The sequence below is a fragment of the Mytilus californianus genome, unplaced genomic scaffold (assembly GCF_021869535.1).
Source record: "Mytilus californianus isolate M0D057914Y unplaced genomic scaffold, xbMytCali1.0.p SCAF_3, whole genome shotgun sequence".
NCBI lineage: Eukaryota > Metazoa > Mollusca > Bivalvia > Mytilida > Mytilidae > Mytilus > Mytilus californianus.
The window spans coordinates 47,167,796-47,183,943 of NW_026262679.1; the positions used below are offsets into that span (position 1 = coordinate 47,167,796).

Below are 16,148 nucleotides of genomic sequence, written 5' to 3' on the forward strand. Positions count from 1 at the left end.
ACAATAACCTCTTACCTCTTACGTGACCAGTGCACCGAAATATTAAATAAAATCCAAATACTAATGTTTACTAACCGATCATGTGAATAAGTACCTGAGCAACAGATCTAATCCTCAAAACTTAACCCCTGCCCATCAATTCATGTCCGCCTACCTAATGTATTCATTGTTAATTTGTCCTTGTCCTAAATATGCATGGCATAATTGCCACTGGACTTTAGGCAAGCAACAATAAATCAATCAAAACTTAATCAAAATTCCAGTTATGTCCTTATTTGAATCTACATCCTAAATATTGTTGACCAAATGTCTTCTGATGTTGGGGGAGTCTCATCCTAGGATTGGTAAAAATTAGGCTAGATGCATTCCTCTAGATGTGTTTTAGTTATGTTTGTCATTGGATTGATGCACCATTAAAGTTAACCCCTCAGTTATGGCTTTTGATGTATTCCCCACATCCTTTATTCATAACTAGAGTAACAAGAGTGAGGATACCAATGGCAAAAGGCAAATATTATAGAAAGAAAAACTTCTCCTTTTATCACAATTATCCTCATCAGATTCAGATAATGGACTGGAATAAATGCTGGAAAAATAATTGACACTGAAAAATTAGGCAAATAAGGTCAAGGTTACAAAGTTACAGATATAACTAAATGATTTTCAAACCAAAGGCTCAATGGAGCCTGAATTGCTCACCTGGATTATTATGATTGAAAGGAAATTAATTGGTAACAAACAGCTTATCTGGTAAATGAGTTGTGAAAAGTATAGGGAACTAAATTAAACTGACTATATTATACAACCATTTTGATTTATAGTTTTACCCCACTTGGACACATTATTTACATTATTCTGACTCCAATCTGTGCTCTTAGTCTTTAAAAGACAAGTGCTTGGAGGAGAATATGCAAATATCAATTTTAGTCTTTGATTTGACCAGTCCGAGATTGAAACCCTGTTCTGCCGCACTGGATGATTCTTTAATCAATATGGCATGTTCCAAATAGTTGTATCAACAGTCAAAGGATAATTCTATCAGCATTTTATTTAACTTCTTTTAACATACAAAATAACGCAGAAAATGAAGGAATTTTGAAACAAAAACAGTAATTCTAAACACTGTTATATGGAAAATAACAAATTCTAATTAGTTTCATATCACTACAAAATGTTCATACAGTAATGAAAAGACAAATTCCTCAACTACAAAGCAGTCTATAATAAAGATGCCAGGTCAAAAGAAAATTTGCATTTTTAAAACAAAGGTAAATTTTCTTATTTGAGTTTTATTGCATTAATAAAGATAATAGTGCATAAATGTGTAAGTCTGCTGATGCTCAACACTTCAAACAATGCAATGTCATTAAACAGACCCACTTTCAAGGTGCAAGTTAGTGTCAATTCACAGTACCAATATAAAAATAGAAAGTAATAATTCTTAAATTCATTGAACTTGATCCCCCAAAGGTTGACTTGATAGAGTTTAACACTAATACCTTTAAAAATGTGACCATGTGACCATGAAAAGTGTGCAGCGGTCTCGTATTTTTAAATTTCAAACCTTTGACACAACTCTCATACATGTTTAAATATAACAACAAGAGTGCACACACTGAAATGTCTCGCCTTCTTTACTAATCATTGATATTATGTTGATAGTCCTAAATATAAAGCTTTACTACAACTATCACATACACTTAACATGATCCAAGAAAATGAGGTCAAGGTCATATAAACCAAACAAGAAATACATGTACACCTTACAATCATTCAATACACTAAATATAGTTGACCTATTGTTTATAGTTTCTAAGATACAGACTTAACCAAGAAAACTAAATATTGACCAATGAACCAAGAAAATGAGGTCAAGGTCAGATGAACAATGCCAGGCAGACATGAACTACAGCTTGCAATCCTTCCATACAACAAATATAGTTGTCCTATTGCTTATAGTATTAGAAAAACAGACCAAAACACAAAAACTTAACACTGAGCAATGAACCGTGAAAATGAGGTCAAGGTCAAATAAAACCTGCAAGACTGACAGGTACATCATAAAATATTTCCATACACCAAATATAGATGACCTATTGCATAAAGTATTAGAAAAAAAGACCAAAACTCAAAAACTTAACTTTGACCACTGAACCATGAAAATGAGGTCAAGGTCAGAAGACACCTGCCCGCTAGACATGTACACCTTACAATCATTCCATACACCAAATATAGTAGACCTATGGCATACAGTTTAAGAAAAACAGACCAAAACACAAAAACTTAACTATAACCACTGAACCATGAAAATGAGGGCAAGGTCAGATGACACCTGCCAGTTGGACATGTACACCTTACAGTCCTTCCATACACCGAATATACTAGACCTATTGCTTATAGTATCTGAGATATGGACTTGACCACCAAAACTTAACCTTGTTCACTGATCCATGAAATGAGGTCGAGGTCAAGTGAAAACTTTGTGACGGGCATGAGGACCTTGCAAGGTACGCACATACCAAATATAGTTGAACTATTGCATATAGTATTAAAAAAAAAGACCAAAACTCAAAAACTTAACTTTGACCACTGAACCATGAAAATGAGGTCAAAATCAGATGACACCTGCCTGCTAGACATGTACACCTTACAATCATTCCATACACCAAATATAATAGACCTATGGCATACAGTATAAGAAAAACAGACCAAAACACAAAAACTTAACTATAACCACTGAACCATGAAAATGAGGTAAAGGTCAGATGACACCTGCCAGTTGGACATGTACACCTTACAGTCCTTCCATACACCGAATATACTAGACCTATTGCTTATAGTATCTGAGATATGGACTTGACCACCAAAACTTAACCTTGTTCACTGATCCATGAAATGAAGTCGAGGTCAAGTGAAAACTGTCTGACGGGCATGAGGACCTTGCAAGGTATGCACATACCAAATATAGTTATCCTATTAATTATAATAAGAGAGAATCTAACATTACAAAAAATCTTAACTTTTTTTTCAAGTAGTCACTGAACCATGAAAATGAGGTCAAGGACATTGGACATGTGACTGACGGAAACTTCGTAACATGAGGCATCCATATACAAAGTATGAAGCATCCAGACCTTCCACCTTCTAAAATATAAACTTTTAAGAAGTAAGCTAACGCCGCCGCCGCCGGATCACTATCCCTATGTCGAGCTTTCTGCGACAAAAGTCGCAGGCTCGACAAAAATTATATTTGACGAGTTAATAAAAATAGGTGCATATCCCCACTCCCTATTTTTTTGCTTTCAATTTTCTATCTTAATGTTTTATAATCCAATGACTAGTGATTTTTTTTAAATTTCTGTTCTAAAATTTCACTTGCACCATCGCCGAAAAACATCAAACCTACAAAACAGGAAAAAGGCTTGGTATTTACAATAAATCATTCAGAACATTTCTGTCTCTTTGCGGCCGGCTTCATCTTTGATTTTCGTTTTCTCTTTTTTCTTTTCGTTCCTTTCTGTTTTCTCTTTCCTTTTCCCTTAAGCTGTTGTTTTTCAAATCTTTTCTTAGCTTTGTCAAACTGAGTTTTAAACCCCTCATTATCAGACTGTTTCCAAATGGGTACAAATGATCGAATTGGAGAATTCTGAAGTTCTTCTAAAGTCCAACCTCCTGGTAACTGATTCTCTTTATTTGTAGCCTTATGGTCAGGTGGAGTTTTAGCTGGGGACCAGTCATATTCATCACTGTATGAAGATTCTTCTGAACTACTTGTTGATTGATTGGCTCTGAAATAAAATATAATGTATGTAAATTTTTAAAACAAAGGAAATGCACATATTTTAACCCATGATATGACCAATATGAAGTCTGCTTATTAAATTCCATGTCATGACCATGTGAGTATGTGCTTATTTTAACATATGTGCTGCGTGGGATAGAAATCAACCTTATGCAAGTGCACATATACATGTACATGAATAAGACTTTGATTGATTTTGAGACATTCAAATATGAAATATAAGATGAATTTTGGTCTTTTCTGTAGGTTTCTTATAACAGCTCAAATTTGAAACAGTTACAGACTTTCCATAGAGATTTTTTCAACCCGATATAGGTTAACAGATATATTGATATCCATGAGCATAGTTAGGTCGATTTCTATTCCATGCAGCCCATATGGTATCGCTAGAAAAAGTTCAATGAATGTCATCAAATTTTTATGACTGGATTTTTGTAGATGTTTTATGACCATTGATATGTGACACTTTAATAAATAAACATATTATCACATTTTTGTATTTGAATTTTTCTAAAATTTGTTTCTCTAGTTTTTATTTTGTTAACTTTTTAAAGTTCAGCTAATTAGCTATTAAAAATTTCACAACAACCTACTTTATAACATCTCTGAGAGTAACTCTCTCTTCTTCACTGCCTGTAATGATATAGATAAAATTATCAAAGTTAAATAGAAAAGCCATTTCTCTATAATACTCATTTTAACACTCGATCACTCAATAGCTTATCAAACAAACAAAAAAAAGCTGCTACAAGTCAATAAATAATATGTATGATAAATAGATGTCCTTTAGGAAACACAACAGAGTGCAGAAAACCAAGAAACTTGGCAAAACTTTTAGGAATTTTGAGTGCTGAATGCTCTGCAACTTCGTTTCTTTTAAACCTTTTTGTTTCAAATGTCACTGATGAGTCTTTCTTAGACGCAATGCACATCTGGCGTACCAAATTTCAATCCTGGTATCTACAATGAGTTTATTTGCATAAGTTGTGTTAATCAACAAACATACAACTGTAGTCTTTTTTTTATTATAAAACTCTTCACATACTACTTCTGTTTATTTTGGTTAAAATTGGTACAGTGGTTTTATATATGGCGAACATGTAAATTGTCTAACAATGCATTGACTACAGATTGACTGTCTGACAGACAACTGACTTAAAGTGATAACTATATTAAAGGGAAACTTTTATTTCTTTAAATACACAATCTAATGGTTCTTTAAAAAAAACAAGAGTGCACACCCTGAAATGTCTCACCTTCTTTACTAATCATTGATATTATGTTGATAGTCCTAAATATAAAGCTTTATTACAACTGTCACATAAACTTAACAATAACCAAGAAAACTAAACATTGACCAATGAACCATGAAAATGAGGTCAAGGTCAGATGAACCATGCCAGGCAGACATGTACAGTTAACAATTCTTCCATATAACAAATATAGTTGACCTATTGCTTATAGTTTAAGAAAAACAGACCAAAACACAAAAACTTAACACTGAGCAATGAACCGTGAAAATGAGGTCAAGGTCATATAAAACCTGCGTGACTGACATATAGATCATAAAATATTTCCATACACCAAATATAGTTGACCTATTGCATATAGTATTAGAAAAAACAGACCAAAACTCAAAAACTTAACTTCGACCACTGAACCATGAAAATGAGGTCAAGGTCAGATGACACCTGCCAGCTAGACATGTACACCTTACAATCATTCCATACACCAAATATAGTAGACCTATTGCATACAGTATAAGAAAAACAGACCAAAACACAAAAACTTAACTATAACCACTGAACCATGAAAATGAGGTCAAGGTCAGATGACACCTGCCAGTTGGACATGTACACCTTACAGTCCTTCCATACACCGAATATACTAGACCTATTGCTTATAGTATCTGAGATATGGACTTGACCACCAAAACTTAACCTTGTTCACTGATCCATGAAATGAGGTCGAGGTTTAGTGAAAACTGTCTGACAGGCATGAAGACCTTGCAAGGTACGCACATACCAAATATAGTTATCCTATTACTTATGATAAGAGAGAATTTAACATTACAAAAAATCTTACTTTTTTTTCAAGTAGTCACTGAACCATGAAAATGAGGTCAAGGACATTGGACATGTGACTGACAGAAACTTCGTAACATGAGGCATCTATATACAAAGTATGAGGCATCTATATACAAAGTATGAAGCATCCAGGTCTTCCACCTTCTAAAATATAATGCTTTTAAAAAGTTAGCTAACGCCGCCGCCACCGCCGGATCACTATCCCTATGTCAAGCTTTCTGCGACAAAAACAACATTTTGAATTAAGTGAAAATTATTAGCTGACCATTCACATATTTTCACTTGTACTATAATTGTCAGGCATAAGAGATTTCCCATGAAAACATACATGGGACACATAGAAGGTAATTTTAATATTAAAACTATAGATGGGTGTCAAATACTTATAAGTTCAGTTAAACAAGAGTGCACACGCTGAAATGTCTCGCCTTCTTTACTAATCATTGATATTATGTTGATAGTCCTAAATATAAAGCTTTATTACAACTGTCACATAAACTTAACATTAACCAAGTAAACTAAACATTGACCAATGAACCATGAAAATGAGGTCAAGGTCAGATGAACCATGCTAGGCAGGCATGTACAGCTAACAATTCTTCCATACAACAAATATAGTTGACCTATTGCTTATAGTTTAAGAAAAACAGACGAAAACACAAAAACTTAACACTGAGCAATGAACCTTGAAAATGAGGTCAAGGTCAAATAAAACCTGCGTGACTGACATATAGATCATAAAATATTTCCATACACCAAATATAGTTGAACTATTGCATATAGTATTAGAAAAAAAGACCAAAACTCAAAAACTTAACTTTGACCACTGAACCATGAAAATGAGGTCAAGGTCAGATGACACCTGCCAGCTAGACATGTACACCTTACAATCATTCCATACACCAAATATAGCTGACCTATTGCATGCAGTATTAGAAAAAAAGACCAAAACTCAAAAACTTAACTTTGACCACTGAACCATGAAAATGAGGTCAAGGTCAGATGACACCTGCCAGCTAGACATGTACACCTTACAATCATTCCATACACCAAATATAGTAGACCTATTGCATACAGTATAAGAAAAACAGACCAAAACACAAAAACTTAACTATAACCACTGAACCATGAAAATGAGGTCAAGGTCAGATGACACCTGCCAGTTGGACATGTACACCTTACAGTCCTTCTATACACCGAATATACTAGACCTATTGCTTATAGTATCTGAGATATGGACTTGACCACGAAAACTTAACCTTGTTCACTGATCCATGAAATGAGGTCGAGGTCAAGTGAAAACTGTCTGACGGGCATGAGGACCTTGCAAGGTACGCACATACCAAATATAGTTATCCTATTACTTATAATAAGAGAGAATTTAACATTACAAAAAATCTGAACTTTTTTTTCAAGTAGTCACTGAACCATGAAAATGAGGTCAAGGACATTGGACATGTGACTGACGGAAACTTCGTAACATGAGGCATCCATATACAAAGTATGAAGCATCCAGGTCTTCCATCTTCTAAAATATAAAGCTTTTAAGAAGTTAGCTAACGCCGCCGCCGCCGCCGGATCGCTATCCCTATGTCGAGCTTTCTGCGACAAAAGTCGCAGGCTCGACAAAAAGTAAGTGAAATTATAAAATTGCCTCTATAGGTCATTACCTCAAGTGCCTTCTCTGCAGGGTTACCATGTATGCTTTCCTGAAAAATCTCTTATGACTGACAATTAATTGCAAATGCAAATAAACCACCACCATTTATGATTTGAATATATTGAACCTGATGAGTACCCTTCATGTGGCTCCATTGTCCTAGCTGATCTGGTTGCACGTTTTGGAGGTGGGATCTCCCCAGGTTCTAATGTAGAATCCAGTCCTCTTGTATCAATCTCATGCTGCATCTGTCGCGCTTCATCTAAACATTTTTCCACATGTTGGTCCAACATTTTCTTATTTCTAAATGACTTGTCACAAATATAGCATTCCATACTAAAAGACCTATAAATAGCATTTAATTATCAGGTTTTCCCAATTTTGAATATTTTAAAATGTATCTAAAACTGGAGTTAAAATTCATTACATTCACAAAGCTGTAGCAAGAGAAAGTTAATAAGATCAATATATAAATATGTCTCCTTTCATAAACAACCAACATCTAAAGTGGATATTTTCTTCTATTCTTACCAAACTCTTTTATAAGGTCATATCAAAATTTGATAAAAAAAAAAAAAATAAAAAAATAAAACAAGACTGAAGATTGCTTCTTCATATGATGCCCATATGCATTTAAACTGGACCACAATAAGGAACTATAACTTAAAGACTAAAAGGATGTGATGAAATATGTTGATATTAATTAATAAAGAGATGTGCCATGAGGGCATGATATGCTCGTCACTTTTTCAACGAATAAAGTTCCATAACTCCTCAATGTCATATCAGAAATTTATAAAAAAACTAAAGGGATCTGTACTTATTGCCTTTTTATTGTTTGGGATGAGGGATGGATAAAAATACCCTGCTAGGTCCGGTCTGTGTTTTTGTTTGATGTTTTTCTGCTTTGTGATGTGATTAGTTAAGCCTTTTTCAACTGATTTTTATAGTTTGTTCTTATGTTGTGATGTTACACCACTGTCCCAGGTTAGGGGAGGGTTGAGCGCTCACCAACATGTTTCACCCAGCCACATTCTTTATGTGCCTGCCCCAAGTCAGGAGCCTATAGTTCAGTGGTTGTCGTTAGTTCATGTCTGTCATATTTGCTTTTTGTAAATTGTTTGTTATAAATTAGGATGCAAGTTTTCTTAATTGAATTGTTTCATATTTTTCATGTCAGGGCTTTTTATAGCCAACTATACAATATGGGTTTTTCTCATTGTTGAAGGCCGTACGGTTGCCTATAATTGCTTACATCCACTTCATTTGAACTTTGGTGGATACTCGTCTCATTGGCAATCAAACCACATCTCTTTATTTTTATAATATTCTAATAGATATAAACCAGTCACCAAAGTTTAATGAAAACTGCTCAAAACATTTTTGAGTTATTGTCTGAAAACGAAAATATCCCTTTTTTTATGTATAAAATCCCATAACTCTGAAATGTAAAATCTAATTAAGTAGAGAACAGAAACTAAAAATTCAGCAATTTTTCTATTTGTGAACACGCATAACTCTAGAACGGTTGTGTATATGTTTTATAACATTTGGTTGAGACAAACTTAAGTAAGAGAACGGAAACAAAAATTTGTTATGTTAATAAAGGGACATAACTCAAGAATGGTAAAAGTGATGCCACCAAATTTCGTACATAATCTGTATTATGTAGTAATAAGCATTGTGTATAAGTTTCATAACATTTGGTTGTGGCAAACTAAAGTTAGAGAACGGAAACAAAAAAATTGTACTTTATCTTAGTTTTGTGGTAATGAATATTGTGTATATAGGTTTCATAATGTTTGGTTGGGGCAAACTTAAGTTACAGAATGGAAACTAAAAATTTTGCAATCTTTCGATTTATTAAGGGGCATAACTCAATAATGGTTAAAGTGACACTACCCAAATTCAACTTGATCTGTGTTTTATCAGTGGAAGGCAAAATTAAACATTGCATTGTATAAAGCATTGATTGTAGTTGATTCAACTATAATCATGGACAAAGGAAGATAACTCCAAATTTAAAAATTACTTGAATAATGACATTGATATTTTTAGAAATTACATTTAGTTTTAAGACAAACTCAAGTTAGAGAATGGAAACGAAAAATTCAGCAATTTTTTCATTTGTAAAGGGGCATTACCCTAGAACGGTAATCAAACAGCTTGTAAGCACTGAATGGTAAAGATTGCTTTAATTTATCAGTAGGAAGTAAAATTGAATATTGCATTGTATAAAGCATTGGTTGTAGTTGATTCAACTACCATTATGCACAAAGAAAGATATTTCCAATTTTCAAAGAAGACTTTGAAATATTTTTAGGAATGAAGGGTAAAAATTATAAAAATTGAAAGGGAGCTTACGTCAATAGATATAAACAATTCAACAAAGTTTCATGAAAATTGGTTAAAGCTTTTTTGAGTTATTGTCCGACATGTTGACGACAACGGACAGAGGTATACCATAATACATCCCGTCAACAGGTGTATAAAAATATGTAAGTTTCACCTGAAAGTTCTATAGGAAAGTTTCACTACAATGTATTTCTTTCAACATAGAATAAGTCAATATTATTAAAATAATAGACTTTGCTGAATCAGTACAAAAACACATTAATCTTTTATCAGAACAGAACATAGAAACTTACTTTCTTGGACTTTCTTCTTCACTTTCCCCTTCGTCAACTATGAAATCTGCATCTTGATCTGAAATGAAAAAACCTTGTAACAAATTGTCTCAAAATATCAGCTTCAAGGTCCAACATTTAACACTAATTTTCAAAATTATTAACAAGACTGAATTAGTTTGGAAGTATTCAACTGGCAAATGAAGCCTTTCTTGAATGACGTATTAGACAAAGAAATATAAATGAGGGTCTGGATGGGGGATCCTTCATTTCTGTATTCTCTAATTATTTAGGCCATTTTTCTCTATTCTTCATATTTTTTGCCCATTATTCTCTATTCTTTATTTTTTTGGACCATTTTTCTCTATTCTTTATAGTTCATTTATAGTACTTTTATAACTTGTGGGAACATTGCATCAAACCTTGGGGAAATTTTCATCACATCTTTTAGACAACCCATACAGAAAACATTGTTTTTGTATTCAGCACCTAAAAACAATTCTTGCAGAAAATTTGACACTTCTGAACACCATGTTTTACATTGTTCTACTGTCACATCACTTTTGTGGAATGAAACAGAGGAAAAAAACTTGCTTGATTAGAAGAAAATTAAATGTGTCAGTGTGATATGAATGCATACTTTATAACCTGATCTGAAGTCATCACTATATACACAAGGCATTAAAATTAGATCAATATCACCAAGCACAATGAAAAAGGTCAGGATAACTATACAGAATGACTGAAGAATGGAAGGACAGACATGGGTAACACAAATTGCTCCATCAAACAAGTGACAGAGGTGTAACAAGTGAAACTGTAAGCTACTGCTCACTGATGATACCCCCGCCCAAATACTTGATGGTAAACAGGAAGTTGTTGAGTGATGAATCTGAAAACACATCACATGGTATAGCTGACTTATATCAACCCTGAAACCAAATTTCAGAAATCCTTGTAGTGTAGTTCCTGAGAAAGATGCGACAAAATATATTCATGGGACGGATGGACAGAGGTAAAACAGTATATCCCCACTTTTTTAAAGCAGGGGTATAAAAATTTAGCATCATTTCAAATGTTAATCCAATCTTGGTTTAAAATTATATGATCAGTATGATACTGTGAGATGATAAAAATCTGATATAAAACGTTTTGAATAATGTTGCAATTGTTCTCTTTTATATGACTAGTCTTTGCAAGACTGTAAAATATACCTAGTTTCTTGCTTGCTCTTCCCGCTTGTATCTCTTGTATTTGTACACTATCTGTGGATTCTCTCGAGTTCTCATCTGAAAGCATAATGTTGAGAAACATAAAAGATCAACAAAATCTCAGGCATGAACACAAGATGTCTAGCATTAAAAATTTAAATTTTACACGAGTTGGAAATATGATCCTAGGTAAGGCCACCTTTAAATAATTCTTTGTTTGATGTTGCCTACCCATGCCTTGTTGGGTTGGGTAGGTAGGTAGGGATTTTATCTTTTTTTTAGGCCAACAACATAAGTTACATGTTTTAGACAAGAAAACAACGTTAGAGCAGAAAATCTTTAAAAAAAAAAAATTGAAACAATTTGTGTCATAAAATTTTTCCGGTAGGCAGCTTTTTAGGTGGGTTGGTAGTCAAAATTAAAGAATTTAAATTTTATTTTTGGCCTAACTGTTCATTACAGAAATAACTATCAAATATTAAGAAAGAAAATGGAGAACCTAATCTGAATATTAAACAAACATGATGTTAAACTTGTCTTTAGTAATAAACATATTTCAAATAAATATTCAAGACTTGTAAAATGTTCAAAGTTTTATTCCTGCTAGTGTTTATAGAACAAAATATATTTATAAAATCCTGCTACAGGGATCATCAGATGCAAAGGTAGGATTTTATATAGAATTTGTCAGTTTTTTGAGGAAATATGTGTTGAACAAATTTATTAATGAGATTCAATCAATGCACTTAAATAACATCTGAAAGTTTAATTACCATCCACAGGACCATTACAATCTGCTGCATGGTTCTCTATCTGATCCTGAGGAAACTGTTTGTTACACAGAGGACATGGTACTGTGATCATCTACAATGAAATTAATCTACTGATTCCTGACTAGTCAAACATGTTATATCAGTTTTCTGTAAATTAATCATTTGCAAGACAGAATATACTACAGGTTCTTTTAGTTCAAATGCTACCTTAAGGCTGAAAATCGTCAACAAGTTGCAACTTTAATGAGGGGATAAACTTAATTATGTAGAAAATAGAATTTTGAAAGAAGATTTCATTGAATAAGAAAAAACTAGAGGCTCTAAAGAGCCTGTGTTGCTCACCTTGGTATATGTGCATATTAAACAAAGGACAAAGATGGATTCATGACAAAATTGTGTTTTGGTGATGGTGATGTGTTTGTAGATCTTACTTTACTGAACATTCTTGCTGCTTACAATTATCTCTATCTATAATGAACTTGGCCCAGTAGTTATAGTGGAAAATGTTTTGTAAAAATTTACAAAAATTTACAAAATTTATGAAAAAATTGTAAAAAATTGACTATAAAGGGCAATAACTCCTTAAGTATCAATTGACAATTTTGGTCATGTTGACTTATTTGTAGATCTTACTTTGCTGTACATTATTGCTGTTTGCAGTTTATCTCTATCTATAATAATATTCAAGATAAAAACCAAAAGCTGCAAAATTTTCTTAAAATTACCAATTCAGGGGCAGCAACCCAACAACGTGTTGCCTGATTGGTCTGAAAATTTCAGGGCAGATAGGTCTTGACCTGATAATCAGTTTTACCCAATGTCAGATTTACTCTAAATGCTTTGGTTTCAGAGATATAAGCCAAAATCTACATTTTACCCCTATGTTCTATTTTTAGCCATGTCGGCCATCTTGGTTCACGGGTGGGGTCATCAGACACATTTTTTAAACTATATACCCTAATGATGATTGTGTAAAAGTTTGGTTAAATTTGTCTTAGTAGTTTCAGAGGAGAAGATTTTTGTAAAAGATTACAAAAATTTACGAAAAATGGTTAAAAATTGACTATAAAGGGCAATAACTCCTTAAGGGGTCAACTGACCATTTTGGTCAAGTTGACTTAATTGTAGATCTTACTTTGCTGAACATTATTGCTGTTTACAGTTTATCTCTATCTATAATAATATTCAAGATAATAACCAAAAACGACAAAATTTCATTAAAATTACCAATTCAGGGCAGCAACCAAACAACGACTTGCCTGATTGGTCTGAAAATTTCAGGGCAGATAGATCTTGACCTGATAAACAATTTTACCCAATGTCAGATTTGCTCTAAATGCTTTGGTTTCAGAGATATGAGCCAAAAACTGCATTTTACCCTATGTACTATTTTTTAGCCATGTCGGCCATCTTAGTTCGTGGGCGGGGTCATCGGACACATTTTTTAAACTATATACCCTAATGATGATTGTGGACAAGTTTGGTTAAATTTGTCTTAGTAGTTTCAGAGGAGAAGATTTTTGTAAAAGATTACAAAAATTTACGAAAAATGGTTAAAAATTGATTATAAAGGGCAATAACTCCTTAAGGGGTCAACTGACCATTTTGGTCATGTTGACTTAATTGTAGATCTTACTCTGCTGAACATTATTGCTGTTTACAGTTTATCTCTATCTATAATAATATTCAAGATAATAACCAAAAACGGCAAAATTTCCTTAAAATTACCAATTCAGGGGCAGCAACCCAACAACTGGTTGTCAGATTCATCTGAAAATTTCAGGGCAGATAGATCTTGACCTGATAAACAATTTTACCCATGTCAGATTTGCTCTAAATGCTTTGGTTTCAGAGATATAAGCCAAAATCTACATTTTACCCCTATGTTCTATTTTTAGCCATGGCGGCCATCTTGGTTGGTTGACCGGATCACCGGACACATTTTTTAAACTAGATACCCCAATGATGATTGTGACCAAGTTTGGTTAAATTTGACCCAGTAGTTTCAGAGGAGAAGATTTTTGACGGACGACGGACGCAAAGTGATGAGAAAAGCTCACTTGACCTTTCAGGTCAGGTGAGCTAAAAATGGGGTTACAAATCTTGTTTTACTGTAATTCATCAAAAAAGGGTAAAAACACAGTACAAATAAATAACTAGTATATCACTTTCTAAATTAACATCCTAATTGCTTATTTTAACAAATCATTAATATTTAAAACGACTGTAAACCAGTTTATCTGACAAAAGTATAGCACTATCAATATTACACCATAGAACAATAACAGATAAATTTCTCTTACTTTTGGTTGTTTATTTGGTTCAGTATCTTCAGTAGTTAATTGTCTCTTTCTTCCTTGTTTCTTGCTGTAAGTTTTGATGCCTAAAAATCATCAAAAATGTATAATATTGATCTATGATTTTGGTTTGTCTAATAAATAAACCAATATTCTTTAATGTAAAAATGTTGTCCTGTGACGTCGATAAATCTTTTTGATAATTTTTTTGTCAAAAATGTACTTTTATTTAAAATTTTCCCAAAGCCCAAATGTGGAAATGTTTACAATGTTACTTTTTTTCAACTTCAGTTATTCTGTGATGATGTAGTTATGAAATTAAAAACAGTTATTAGTAAAAATATGTTTTTCCTAATATTATGATAGGGTAGTGTTTTTCTTTCAACTGCTATGCTTGCATTACTAGATTACAGTACAGAAATTCTGAAGTCAATTCTACAGTTGGATTTTTGAATGATGCAATCGATCTTACCTTCTGTCTTCATATTGATCTGTTGTATATCAGTCTCATTAACGTCATTGGTCTGTTGAAATCTTTGTGTTTCTGTATACAAGTCATCATCATCACCAAAAGATTTCTTCCTGATATGTGAACCTTGAGGATCTTGGCTATTCTTTGATTTACTGCTAGAACTTTTGTCGCCTGACCCCAACTTAAACATGTCACTCATATGTCCAAACAATCTTGACTTTAAAGTTGACTGCTGCCCTACGGGCTCTGTATTCTTCACAGTTTTCTGCGATGATTGGATTATCATTATTTTTGCATTCGTTGTCTTACCAATTTGTTTTGGACTTGCTTGACTAGTATGATCCTCACTTTGTTTTGGTAAGATTGGTCTGAAATTTGATTGTGTAGAACCACCTTCAACATTATGAGAAGTATTTGGTGATATTGTTTCCCTTTCCTGGTTTGATCCATTTCTTGAATTCTGGGATAGATACTGAACACTGTCATCATCAATGATATCCAAATTAAAACTGGACTTACTGACAGGTACCCTGGCTCGCTTTTCTTTCATAGAACATAATTGTGTTGAGTACAATTGGCCTTCTGCATCTAACAGCACATCTGATTTTTGACTGAGGCCACCAAGGGATAATTCGGGAGACCTACTTGAGGCTCTGTCAGGATTTAACAAATTGTTCATGTCATCTGACTTGAAACTTTCCACACTACCTGTGCTTAAGTCACTAGCATGCCTCTTTAGTGATCCTCTAGTAACTTTCTTCGCATTTGTTGTCTTGTCACTGACATTTGACCTTTTCCTTGAACTTTTAGTTTCTGGCTTTTCTAGCACTTCACCATTTCCTTCATTGTTTTGCTTTTTTAATTTAAAGTTTCTTTTACCTTTTCCAACAAATCTATCATCAAAGTCATTACTACTTTCATCTTCGATTAAAGGACAATATTTAGTATCACTTTCGTTATATAACTTCCGTTTCTTTCCCTTTTCAGTACTAACTTTAAAAGTTTCATCAACTGGGTATGGCTCAAAATCGAATGCTGATTTCTCTTTAGTAAAAGTATCTGTATTTCTAGTTCTACCACTTCTTAATCCAGGTTTAGATGTGAATGTGTCTACGAACTGATTAATCTCTTCATCAGCATTATGAACTTTTTGTTCCTTTCTAATTTTGCAAGAGAAATTTTTGGCAACTGGCCTTTGTGGGTTGCTGTTTTCCTTCAT

The 16,148-nt window shown here is 33.3% G+C and overlaps 1 protein-coding gene across 1 annotated transcript; it reads right to left on the reverse strand.

The window, feature by feature from the left end:
* Positions 1–1,030: 1,030 nt before the first annotated feature.
* LOC127734723 (uncharacterized) lies at positions 1,031–16,148 on the reverse strand. Its single transcript, XM_052244745.1, has 9 exons — positions 14,930–16,148; positions 14,464–14,543; positions 12,161–12,251; positions 11,391–11,465; positions 10,198–10,255; positions 7,677–7,894; positions 4,396–4,435; positions 2,681–3,788; positions 1,031–2,240 (listed from the first exon to the last, which is right to left on the reverse strand). The coding sequence occupies exons 1-8, from the start codon at positions 16,146–16,148 to the stop codon at positions 3,440–3,442; spliced, it is 2,130 nt and encodes a 709-aa protein (XP_052100705.1). The 3' UTR covers positions 1,031–2,240; positions 2,681–3,439.

Excerpts from the sequence above, each read along its gene's own strand:
- LOC127734723 (XM_052244745.1), bottom strand. The coding sequence starts at position 16,148 with ATGAAGGAAAACAGCAACCCACAAAGGCCAGTTGCCAAAAATTTCTCT. Across the intron at positions 12,252-14,463 it reads AACCAAATAAACAACCAAAA|ATGATCACAGTACCATGTCC; the intron begins GTAAGAGAAATT and ends ATTTCATTGTAG. Across the intron at positions 11,466-12,160 it reads TTGTAATGGTCCTGTGGATG|ATGAGAACTCGAGAGAATCC; the intron begins GTAATTAAACTT and ends TTATGCTTTCAG.